General features: G+C 40.6%; 1 protein-coding gene across 2 annotated transcripts in view; it reads left to right on the forward strand.

The window, feature by feature from the left end:
- Nucleotides 1-249: 249 nt before the first annotated feature.
- Nucleotides 250-13376, forward strand: part of DYNLT5 (dynein light chain Tctex-type family member 5) — a 30978-nt gene continuing 17851 nt past the window's right edge. Inside the window, exons 1-3 of one of the 2 annotated variants that reach the window (XM_067726487.1) lie at nucleotides 250-659; nucleotides 832-1069; nucleotides 2780-2901. In XM_067726487.1, coding sequence (XP_067582588.1) covers nucleotides 2783-2901 — 119 coding nt within the window. In that variant the 5' untranslated portion in view covers nucleotides 250-659; nucleotides 832-1069; nucleotides 2780-2782. The remainder of the gene's footprint in view (nucleotides 660-831; nucleotides 1070-2779; nucleotides 2902-13376) is intronic. The other variant, XM_067726488.1, reaches the window with a different exon arrangement.

Genomic DNA, 13376 nt, shown 5'->3' on the forward strand with positions numbered 1-13376 from the left:
CGGATTCTTAACCACCGTGCCACCAGGGAAGTCCCAACAGTGCTTTCTTGAAAGAGTTATTGGGAGGACTAGATAAAACTAAAACTGTTTGCCAGTACCTGGTAAATGTGAGCTCTATTATCAACCATCTGTGCCTTGGGGTGGTGGAAGGCAGATCAGGGGTCGGGGCAAGGGAAAGGGGTGCTTTCCTTTCTCTCTGTACCTCGCACTTCCCGTCCTAGGAACCGGCAGCATTTCCCACTCCTGCCCCTGACATCTGCAAAAGGAAACTGATGAGGGCTCTCAGGGTTGCCCCTTGAGTTCCCAGATGTCCCCCTCGCTACAGAATGCCTCGGCTTCTCTCCAGCTCACGGCCACCCCAAGGCACAGCCAGGCTCAGGGCAGCCCCCTCTGGGCAGTGACGAGGAGATCCTCTACATCCTCAGGCGGCTCAGAGGACTACGCAACTACTATGTCTGCCTGGGGCGGGCCAAGGACTCTGTTTGAGAAGGTCACCTTGGAGACAGGCCGCGGAGTCCAGGGGGAGTGCGCAGGCATTCGCGGGCAGAGGGAAGCCTGGGAGACGGGAGCCTCGACCCGCGCTGGTCCCGGCAGCGGAAGAACCCGTGGTCCGGGAGGACCCCCGCCGAGTCGCGTCTGCGTCTCCAGCACTGCCTTAGGTAAGTGCGACCTCTCCGCAGCGCGTCTGGGCAGGAGCAGAGAAGATTGACCGAGGCAAAATGCAAGTTCGAGGATCGAGGGGGCTAAGCGGGGAGGGCCTTGTGTTAGAAATGGCCTGCCTGCCTTGTCCACGACCTCTCTTTCTAATGCCTTATTCCTCCTCCCTCCAAGAAATAAGAAAAAAGTGGCCCCAGTTTTTGGAACTGGAAGCAGGTCCTGGCCTTTTGTTTCCTGCCCGCCTGTGTGTCTCGGCTTTACAGTGTTGCCCAGTGCAGAGCTGGCCAGCCGGTCCGATCGTGGAGCAGCATGAGTTCTGAGCAGTCTGCCTGAGGTCTGGCGACACCGGCGGCCTCAGCCCCTCTGGACCTCCAGGTCCCAATTCTGGCCTGCGGGGCAGCTTTGGAAACAGGTGCGCAGACCGAGGTCTGTCAGTGTCACTTTAAGGTTGGAACCTGAATGACCCACTTAAACAGGCTCAGTATGTCTTGTTCACACATATACACGCTCACACAGGCACACTCATGTACACAGACACACTCAAACACACATGCATTCAGTGCACAGACACATCACACACAAAGGTGCACACACCGACATACAAAGGCACACACTCAGGTACACAGATAATCACTCATACACACAGGTACATACACAAACAGATGCTCACATAGGCACTCACACAGGCACACACATTTATGTACACACTCACTCATACACACAGCCTCACACACTCATGGGGACACACTCATGCTCATACACACAAGCACATGCCCACAGAGACATATATATGCTCACATACAGATGCTCACACCCATGTACACACACTCTCACACACAGGTCCACAATCACACACCCCCCACACTGCCTCGCTTCCTAACACACAGTACCTCTGCTGTATTTGTGTGCCCTTCAGTACCCTTTGCCTCTGTCTGCCCTGACACTGATCACACTGGGGTTTAAGGTTGTGTTCTTGTCTGCCCTACCCACTTCAACTGCCAGCTCTTTGAAGGCAGGGACTGTTTTAGTTCTATTTTAGTGCCTAGCACAGTGTCTCCCTGTTGGGGCTCTCAGATTTACAGATTATAAAATAATTCCAATGAATGTCTAAACTTGTATGTAGGCAATAGGGCAGTAGAGTTACAGTCCAAGTTCTGGGAAGTCCATTACCAGCTTTTTCACAAGCATTTGTGAGAGGAGGTAGGTTTTCCAATAAATTACTTCATTAAAAGTTCTGGGCTTCCCTGGTGGCGCAGTGGTTGAGAGTCCGCCCGCCGATGCAGGGGACACGGGTTCGTGCCCCGATCCGGGAAGATCCCACATGCCGCGGAGCGGCTGTGCCCGCGACCCATGGCCGCTGAGCCTGCACGTCCGGAGCCTGTTGCTGCGCAACGGGAGAGGCCACAACAGTGAGAGGCCGGCGTACCGCAAAAAAAAAAAAAAAAAAAGTTCTGTTTGCTCTTTACAAAGTAAATCACTGTTGCTTGAAAAAAAAATACCCTTTGGAGAAGCAGCTCATCTTAATTTTTAAAGTAATAGCAACAACAACAAATGTTAATTAGCAAAATATCATTGAAATTAAATTTGGGGAGGCAATAAAAATATTGTTTTCTGGTGTAGGCTAATATCGTTCTTCTATATATGGCTATCATTTCTCAGTGACTTTACTGCAGTTAAGTATTTTTGTTGCAGCTTAATGTATGCTTGTGTGAATTAAGTATGCTATTGCATAAATAAAAGTTATCAGATGGTACTTTCCTGGTGGTCCAGTGGTTAAGACTCCGTGTTTCCACTGCAGGGGGAGCGGGTTCCATCCCTGGTCAGGGAACTAAGATCCCGCATACCACGCAGTGCAGCCAAAAAAATAAAAATAAAACAAAAAAGGAAGTCTCTACTTCTTATAAATTCTGAAATATTTTTAAAAAGAGTTATCATATTTCCAGTTATACTGACCAGAATAACAACATATACTAAAAATCACTCTTTAGGAAACCCCACTTCCCTATTCCAAAATGCTTAAAAAAAAAAAGATCTGTGTACTTTATTTAGAATGAGTCTCTGTGTTATACTAAAATATTTTCAGATCTTTTGTTCAGTATTTTACAAAAGTTTTCCTCCATAGGTTATGATGATGTCAGACATTGCTAAAGACAGAACGGCTCATTTACTGAAGAAGAGGGGCAGTGTGTCTTCTTTAAGTAGTCATGAGTTCCGGCGGAAAGAGCCTCGTGGGCGCACCAAAGAGTGAGTGACTGGATGTCCATTAACACACTCAATTACTGAATAAACAGGTTCATAATATTTATCAGGAGGAAAAAAATGCATTTCCTTTGGGACATAAAAAGGGAGAAAAATGGGCAAGTACAAGGTTTAGGTCATCTTTGGGGGCCATATTTTTTAAAAGAACGAGAAAAAATAGTAACTAGATTTATCGTGGTGATCATTTGGAAATATACAGAAATACTAAATCACTGTGTTGTGCACCAAGAAAAAGAAAACAGAGAAAAAGAACAAGGAAATTTAAGTGATAAGTTGATCACAGCAGCATTTTTTACTATTTCAGAGACTACCCCAAAAAATCACCTACTGAAAAGAATGTCATATGCAATGTAGACCAGCTACTTCTAAACTGACTCCTGAATTCTTCTCCTCAATATTATATGAATACATCGTTTTTGCATTATTGTAATCAATATATACATATACAATGCATTTAACATTATTTTAAACAAATTTTGTAATGTATTTTCATAGTCTTTGTGCATATCCTTTTAAATGGTTGCATAATACAATATTTTGTCAGCTTATAATTCTGGGTTAGCTAACCATTCCCCAATCATTGAGCATTTTAAGTTTGTTTCCATTTTTTAAATTTTTTACTATATAAGAAGTCTCTGATTGTTTTCTTCCCCGAAGTATAATTAGTGGGTCAAAGGATAATAAGTACATTTTTTGCTTCTTGCTACATATTGCATTTGCTCTCCTAAAAAAGATGAATTAATTTTTAATACTTTCATGGCCTTTTTTTTTGACTGCCATCGGGAGGAAAACCAAACAAATTATCCAATGCAGAGGTCAATTAATTTATATTATAAACTTTCCTTCTTAAAAGTATCTACACGATTGAAAGATATAGCAGGGCTTCCCTGGTGGTGCAGTGATTAAGAATCCACCTGTCAATGCTGGGGACACGGGTTCAAGCCCTGGTCCAGGAAGTTCCCACATGCCGCGGAGCAACGAAGGCCGTGCACTGCAACTACTGAGCCTGCGCTCTAGAGCCCGCGAACCACAACTACGGAAGCCCATGTGCCTAGAGTCTGTGCTCCGCAACAAGAAAAGCCACCGCAATGAGAAGCCCACGCACCGCAATGAAGAGTAGCCCCCTGCTCGCCACAACTAGAGAAAGGCCACGCGCAGCAATGAAGACCCAATGCAGCCAAAAATAAGTAAATAAAATAAATAAATACATTTAAAAGAAAGAAAGAAAGATGTAGCATATTAATCCCCATGATTGGGAAGCAGGAGTTGGTGTGTCTGTTGGAACAGAGACCAGAAGAACTGGAAGAGATTTACGTTCGAATTCTGAAACCAAATTGTTCTGCTCTCAGAATGTATTAATACACTTACTCAAAATTCTACTTTTCAACCCTAGGTGATTGTGGATTACAAGTACTGTACAAATGCTCTCTTTCACAGATAGGAAATATAAAGGAGTAGCAATCTCAGTGTACATCAGAAGTAAAGCTGGGAGAATAATTAACCTCTATAGCTTTTGCTTCTGATCCTAAGTCATTTTGACTGCTATTTCCAAGATTTAAGTGTAAGAGTTTTTTAAAATTATTTTAAAATAATTGTTAGCTTAAATTCAACTTTTTAGGAGCAAATATTATAATAATAATCTGACATAAATCCTGGTCCCATGATTTAAAAAGCACTGTTCTTATCCAAAAACTAAACTATCATCCCTACTTGCATAAGTTTCATTTACTTCTTCCCTTTCAAAGCAAATAAGAAAGTCAAGTATATAGAATCAGAACATGGCCCAATCTGAAGAATTAAAGATCACTCTTATTTTACTGATGAAGTATAAAAACAAATTAAAAGGTAACAAGAACACGAAAATAGTTTTAGCAACACATGAGGAAAGATTTTTTTTTTACTAACAAATACATTTAAGTGATAATTATCTTGATATATTTCAAAATTAGAAACAGGGACTCTCAAACAAAATATTCAGAATGGATCCTCTGTTGGAGCCTTTTTTATTAAATGGCAAATGAACAGATTCCAAGCACGCTTGCAATGCAGAGGCCATTTAGGAGGCTGCCTCCTAACCCTAACTCCCACTTATTTTCCATCGTCTTCATCCTTGCCAGGGACCAGAATGTATGGGTGATTCTCCTTCCTGAAATGGGTCTTCAACTAGTAGAAAAACTCTGAAAACTTAGTGGCTATCAAATGCAGCATTGTTTTGAATTTGCAGTGGTTTTTTTGGAAAAACATATGCCTTTCACTTGAAAGTTATCTCAAAACAATTTTTTGAATAGATTAATTTCAATAGTATAAGGCATATGCTGAAGTATATTGAGGACCTAATACATTATGTCATTTAATCTCCCCAGCATTAATCCTACTAGATAGACATCATTGTTACCATTTTGCTATGAAATAGCTGAGACTTATAGGTCAAGGAACAATTTAAGGATTAGGATACAGTCCTAAATCATGAGTATGGCCAAAAGGGCCCACGGACTCTTGCCTTCTCTAGTTCCGTCTTCCCCACTATCCTGCTTGCATCCTACTCTTGGGCCATTCCCACCTTCCATATTTACAATCCCTCCGTGCTCTGCCTTGCCTCCAGCCATTGCCTCACGTTGCTTTCCCATGGGGTATCCTGTCTGGAATGCTCGTCTTACACTCTGGCTTCCTTCTTTTCCTCCTTCAGAATTTAGCTCCATCTCCAACTCTCCAAGAAGCTCTCTATCACAGTTTCCAAAACAGGTTCATTTTGCCTGACGCACAACAAGCCAAAACGCTAATATGCTGAGGTTTGCAGCAAAGAGTTTTCATTTGCAAGGCAGCCAAGCGAGGAGATAGGAGAACAAATCTCAAATTCGCCTCCTCAAAACCAAGGGGATCGGGAGTTTATGGGACAAAGAATAAAGAAGCAGGGTGGTATGAGGCACGGGAAGTGCGGGGAGGGTGAGGAAAGGTGATTGGGAAAAGATGCAGTAATTGTTGTTCTGTGCAGATGTTTCTAGCCTACAGCCCTCTGCACATTCTGAGGGTGGAGTTTTGGGCCCTCTGATGTTAAAAGGTCACTGATTGGACACTAGCGTCTGCCCAGTTGAAGGGTCAGTGGTCCTATCCAGCCTTAACCAGCTGACCTCGAATTAGATGCAGTTGACTCCAAGTTCCTAAACAATAACTTGGGCAAACATCTTATTGTTTAGGTTATGCACCGCTTGGAGGACATGAAAGTCTTAAAACAACCTTGATTAGCGAAGGCAGATGAAATGAATGTAACCCACGGTTTCATAACTACGCAACTACAACCGCTTCCACTTCCGACTGGGTCGGATGCTCCTCCTTTCTGCTCCTGCTGCCTTCGCCTTCTACGTGGTACTATATTTGGGTGTTTTCTTGTCTATCTCTCTCATTAGACTGTGGACTTACTGGCCTTTATAACAGTAAACACTGATAAGGAGGGCAAAGAAGCATAGGAGGTAGACCTACTTGGAAAACAGTTTCTTAGATGTGGCATAAGCTTAGCATAAGTTCATCCACATTCTTGGTTTCTCTGTGGTCTTCTATAGAAGTAACTAACGTTTAACATTGATCCCTGGGCATAATGGATACCTGAAATGCCTTCTGAATTGTAAAAGGAAGATTGAATTTATATTCAATATAATTATTGTTAATTGTTTTTAGATTTGTCTCTTTAATGTAAATTATGTTTTCATTATGAGGTAATTTTTATGCTTTATTCTTTAAAAAAAAACATTTTAAGCTGGTTTTTACTATACCAACATCATAACTGTTAGCTCATTGGCATATTTCTTCCTATAGCTACCTAGTTGTCATCACACTTTATCTATAATTTTGAATTTTGTTGCTTTTCAGTTAAATAATTGATAATAATAAGGGTGCTAAGCTAAATTTTACTGAGCCCTCACTATGACCTCATTTTTGTTTCAGAGACGCACTGTATCAGGAGTTGGCAAACTATGACCCGAGGGCCAATTCCAACCTGCCATCTGTTTTTGTATAAAGGTTTTTCCATGGTTGAAAAAAATCAAAAGGAGAATAATACTTTTTGTCATGTGAAAATTATAAGAAACTCAACTTTCAGTATCCATAAATAAGGTTTTTACTGGACCACATCCATGTTTATTCATGTATGTATTGTCTCTGGCTGCTTTGACACCATAATGGCAGAGTTGAGTAGTTGCAATAGACGTGCAGGGTCTGCAAAGTGGAAAATATCTGCTATATGGCATTTTACAGAAATATTTGCTGACCCCTGTTCTATAAGAGAGATGCTGTTAGCATCTTCATCTTACAAATGAAGAAACATGCTTAGAGAGGTTGAGACTCCAAAGCTACAGAATCAGCAAGTGGCAAAACGGGCTTTTGTTTACAGTCAAAAATTCTCATTCTCTGAAAATTGGCTGTCTACGTGTAACTTGCATCAATGAAACTCTTCTACTCATTCACCAGAACCTTCTGTTTCCCATCCATGGGTAAGAGCAGGTATTTACAATGACGTCTTTCTTGTTGGAAACAGGCTTTGGCAGCTTTCAAAGAGTATTTGAACAGATGTGCTGCTCTCATATCCTTAAAATGGAAATAGAAGCCTGAGATTAAATTACTTTCCCAGGATAATGTGACATGATATCCAGGCTTCTTATCTCTGAGGCCAGTAGTTCAACTGGTAGGTCAAGCCTAAGATTGAAGACTGAAGAGTCTCTCTTTTGCCTCAAACCAAAATTACAGTGATATCATGAACCAGAACTTTGATGGATCCCAGAGCTCTCCACTTGAACCCACTGGTGGCATCTGATGCAGTAGTTAGGCCACATTATATTCTTCCACTTAGTCATTTATTCAAGGTTTATTAAGCTTCCACTTCGTGCCCCATGTAAGGCATATAAAGGTGGCTAACTCTAGGGTTGTTCTTCTCTCGAGAATCTCATTTTTCAAGTAAACTTAAAGCCACATGGTAATCTTTTTTTGGAAAAAATGGAAAAGATTACATTCATTGCTTCATTTGAAATAAATGTTTATTGACCAATGAGTAGGTGGTGAACCACACAGAAATAATCTGGTGGGAAAGGCAATGCACAAGTCATTTTAAATGTGATGAATTTATTCAATGATTCCAACCTATACTACTTGAGCCGCTTATGTGCAGTTAAAAATGATGTTGCCTGGCCTGTTTCCTCCTTTTGATAAGCTCTATTGCCATCTGAATCAAACTAAAGCCCCCAACAAGATCTGGATGAGACACAGCTTCCCTCCAAAGAGAGAGAAGCTTGAGAAACTGCATTGGCCATGTTCCTAAATTAAACCACAATAATAGCTAATATTAAGTTGTGCTTAATAGATACATCCCATACACTATCCATATGAATCTCTGAAAAACCCTGTGGGTTAAGTAGAGAAGGTACTTTTATTATCCCCATTCATCTCATTTATTATCTTACTTCTCTCAGGAGCCGAGATGAGTTGAAACTATTCCTCATTTCGTAGCACATTGTCATCGCTAATATGAGTAGGACCCCTTGTTTGCCTGATTTCCCCCTTCTTCCCCATCCTCACTCCCACTCTCATCTCCCAATAGGCACCCACTCTGATGCACAAAATACTAAATTATATATATTTTTAATTTTCTGTGTATTATGATGTTTTGACATCTTCAAAAACCTTTCTGGCTGGGGAGAGGCTGCCCCCGGCACCAGGGCTAGCCAGTTATTAAAGATAGTCAAGGACTCAGCAGGGAGCATGCCTTTAATATGCAAACTAACCAACTGGCATCCTGACCCGTTCTCTCTGGCCTCCCCACACATCCCAGGAGGCAGTATTTCTCTGCCCTAATCATCCCAGGGCCAAGTACCAGGCAACTAGGGGCCTCTCCTATAGCTTAGGACCCACTGAAATTATTCAGACCAGGCCAGTCCTGAGCTGTTTCCCCTGTACCGCTTTGCCTTTCCCTGGGAAACCCCAATAAAGGCCCCTGGCTCTCCCTTGCTCCCGTCTTCTGCCTCTTGACCACACTGGCATTTTTCCACATGGTCCTGTGTGGCATGTTGTGTCTCTTGCCTCTAGGGCCTGTGAGTATAATAAACTGTTTTCATGAACCCGTCCTCTGACTCCTTCTGTGACTTCACCTGACTCTCTCATAAAAAATTACAGAACAAGTACTTAAAGATATGCATTTTTGACTTACATGAATGGTACTGTGCTATAAATCTCATTTTGTTTGCTCAATCTCATATCTCATTCAATAGTTTTAGTTTTTTATGTTTACTCATGTGACTATGGATAGCTAGCTCTTTGCTTCTTACTGCTGCATAATAGTCCTTAATATACATCCATCACTCATGCTCTTATCCATTCCCCTAGGGATGAACACCCAGATTGGTTTTCCCTCCCTGCCAAGGTATGCAGTGCCATGTGGAACATCTTTGTACATAACCCTTCATTGGCATCTTTGTGAAAAGTGCCCTGTGAATGTGATCCCAGGTAAAGGCATTCCTGTTAAGGAAGATTTGAATTAATAGTGAAATAATTCATAGATGAAACTGCTTAACACAAAAGCATATCAGTATTTCTCAAATTAATCTACAAATGCACATATCTCAATCAAAACCCATTTGTATGTTTTGAGAAACTCAACAAACCATTTCTAAATTTTATGAATAGGGAAAGAATTCTGAGTAAGTTAACTTTGAAGAGTGAGCATTGAGGAGGAATTTACTCTATCGGGTATTAAGATATACCACAAAGCTGTAGTAAGTAAAAATAATAATAAATACAGGAATAAACAGATAAGTGTAGAAATAGACAAATAAAGCAATGGAATACATAGAAACTTTAGAAGTAGACCTATGAATATATAGAACATAATATATGAGCAAGGGGAAATGATGGGCTTTATCTTTTAACACCTTTATTGGAGTATAATTGCTTTACAATGGTGTGTTAGTCTCTGCTTTATAACAAAGTGAATCAGCTATACCTATACATATATCCCCATATCTCCTCCCTCTTGCGTTTCCCTCCCACCCTCCCTATCCCACCCCTCTACGTGGTCACAAATCACCGAGCTGATCTCCCTGTGCTATGCGGCTGCTTCCCACTAGCTATCTATTTTACATTTGGTAGTGTATATATGTCCATGCCACTCTCTCACTTCTTCCTAGCTTACCCTTCTCCCTCCCTGTGTCCTCAAGTCCATTCTCTATGTCTGTGTCTATGCCTGTCCTGCCCCTAGGTTCTTCAGAACCAGTTTTTTCTTTTTATTTTTTTAGATTCCATATATATGTGTCAGCACACAGTATTTGTTTTTCTCTTCCTGACTTACTTCATTCTGTATGACAGACTCCAGGTCCATCCACCTCACTACAAGTAACGCAATTTCATTTCTTTTTATGGCTAAGTGATATTCCATTTTATGTATGTGCCACATCTTCTTTATCCATTCATCTGTTGATGAACACTTAGGTTACTTCCATGTCCTGGCTATCGTAAATAGAGGTGTAGTGAACATTGTGGTACATGACTCTTTTTGAATTATGGTTTTCTCAGGTTATATGCCCAGTAGTGGGATTGCTGGGTCGTATGGTAGTTCTATTTGTAGTTTTTTAAGGAACCTCTATACTGTTCTCCATCAATTTACATACCCACCAACAGTGCAAGAGGGTTCCGTTTTCTCCACACCCTCTCCAGCATTTATTGTTTGTAGATTTTTTGATGATGGCCATTCTGACTGGTGTGATGTGATACCTCATTGTAGTTTTGATTTGCATTTCTGTGATGATTAGTGATGTTGAGCATCCTTTCATGAGTTTGCTGGCAATCTGTATATCTTCTTAGGAGAAATGTCTATTTAGGTCTTCTGCCCATTTTTGGATTGGGTTGTTTGTTTTTTTGATATTGAGCTGCATGAGCTGCTTGTAAATTTTGTAGGTTAATCCTTTGTCAGTTGCTTCATTTGCAAATATCTTCTCCCATTCTGAGGGTTGTCTTTTAGTCTTGTTTATGGTTTCCTTTGCTGTGAAAAAGCTTTGAAGTTTCATTAAGTCCCATTTGTTTATTTTCGTTTTTATTTCCATTTCTCTAGGAGGTGAGTCAAAAAGGATCTTGCTGTGATTTATGTCACAGAGTGTTCTGCCTATGTTTTCCTCTAAGAGTTTGATAGTGTCTGGCCTTACATTTAGGTCTTTAATCCATTTTGAGTTTATTTTTGTGTGTGGTGTTAGGGAGTGTTCTAATTTCATTCTTTGACATGTAGCTGTCCAGTTTTCCCAGCAACACTTATTGAAGAGGCTGTCTTTTCTCCACTGTATATTCTTGTCTCCTTTATCAAAAATAAGGTGACCATATGTGTGTGGGTTTATTTCTGGGCCTTCTAACCTGTTCCATTGATCTATATTTCTGTTTTTGTGCCAGTACCATACTGTCTTGATTACTGCAACTTTGTAGTATAGTCTGAAGTCAGAGAGTCTGATTCCTCCAGCTCCGTTTTTCTTTCTCAAGATTGCTTTGGCTATTCGGGGTCTTTTGTGTTTCCATACAAATTGTGAAATTTTTTGTTCTAGTTCTGTGAAAAATGCCTTTGGTAGTTTGATAGGGCTTGCATTGAATCTGTAGATTGCTTTGGGTAGTATAGTCATTTTCACAATGTTGATTCTTCCAATCCCAGAACATGGTATATCTCTCCATCTGTTTGTATCATCTTTAATTTCTTTCAGCAATGTCTTATAGTGTTCTGCATACAGATCTTTTGTCTCCTTAGATAGGTTAATTCCTAGGTATTTTATTCTTTTTGTTGCAATAATAAATGGTTAATTTTTCTTTCAGATTTTTCATCATTAGTGTATAGGAATGCAAGAGATTTCTGTGCATTAATTTTGTATCCTGCTACTTTACCAAATTCATTGATTAGCTCTAGTAGTTTTCTGGTAGCATCGTTAGGGTTCTCTATGTATAGTATCATGTCATCTGCAAACAGTGACAGCTTTACTTCTTTTCTGATTTGTATTCCTTTTATTTCTTTTTCTTCTCTGATTGCTGTGGCTAAAACTTCCAAAACTGTGTTGAATAATAGTGGTGAGAGTGGACATCCTTGTCTTGTTCCTGATCTTAGTGGAAATGGTTTCAGTTTTTCACCATTGAGAATGATGCTGGCTGTGGGTTTGTCATATATGGCCTTTATTTTGTTGAGGTAAGTTCCCTCTATGCCTACTTTCTGGAGGGTTTTTATCATAAATGGGTGTTGAATTTTGTCAAAAGCTTTTTCTGCATCTATTGAGATGATCATGTGGTTTTTATCCTTCAGTTTGTTAATATGGTGTATCACATTGATTGATTTGCATATATTGGAGAATCCTTGCATTCCTGGGATAAACCCCACTTGTTCATGGTGTATGATCCTTTTAATGTGCTCTTGGGTTCTGTTTGCTAGTATTTTGTTGACGATATTTGCAACTATGTTCATCAGTGATACTGGCCTGTAGTTTTCTTTCTTTGTGACACCTTTGTTTGGTTTTGGTATCAGGGTGATGGTGGCCTCATAGAATGGGTTTGGGAGTGTTCCTCCCTCTGCTATATTTTGGAAGAGTTTGAGAGGATAGGTGTTAGCTCTTCTCCAAATGTTTGATAGAATTCACCTGTGAAGCCATCTCGTTCTGGTCTTTTCTTGTTGGAAGATTTTTTTTTTTTTTTTTTTTTTGCGGTACGCGGGCCTCTCACTGTTGTGGCCTCTCCCGTTGCGGAGCACAGGCTCTGGATGTGCAGCCTCAGCAGCCATGGCTCACGGGCCCAGCCACTCCGCAGCATGTGGGATCTTCCCGGACCGGGGCATGAACCCATGTCCCCTGCATTGGCAGGCGGACCCTCAACCACTGTGCCACCAGGGAAGCCCCTGTTGTTGGAAGATTTTTAATCACAGACTCAATTTCAGTGCTTGTGATTGGTCTGTTTATATTTTCTATTCCTTCCTGGTTCAGTCTCCGAAGGTGGTGCTTTTCTAGGGATTGTCCATTTCTTCCAGATTGTCCATTTTATTGGTATATAGTTGCGTGTAGTAATCTCTCATGATCCTTTATATTTCTGCAGTCTCAGTTTTACTTCTTTTTCATTTCTAATTCTATTGATTTGAGTCTTCTCCCTTTTTTTCTTCATGAGTCTGGCTAATGGTTTATCAATTTTGTTTATCTTCTCAAAGAACCAGCTTTTAGTTTTATTGATCTTTGGTATTCTTTCCTTCATTTATTTCTGATCTGATCTTTATGATTTCTTTCCTTCTGCTAACTCTGGGGTTTTTTTGTTCTTCTTTCTCTAATTGCTTTAGGTGTAAGTTTAGGTTGTTTATTTGAGACGTTTTTTGTTTCTTGAGGTAGGATTGTATTGCTATAAACTTCCCCCTTAGAACTGCTTTTGCTGCATCCCATAAGTTTTGAGTCATCATGTTTTCATTGTCATTTGTTTCTAGA

The sequence above is a fragment of the Pseudorca crassidens genome, chromosome 2, assembly GCF_039906515.1.
Source record: "Pseudorca crassidens isolate mPseCra1 chromosome 2, mPseCra1.hap1, whole genome shotgun sequence".
Lineage (NCBI taxonomy): Eukaryota > Metazoa > Chordata > Mammalia > Artiodactyla > Delphinidae > Pseudorca > Pseudorca crassidens.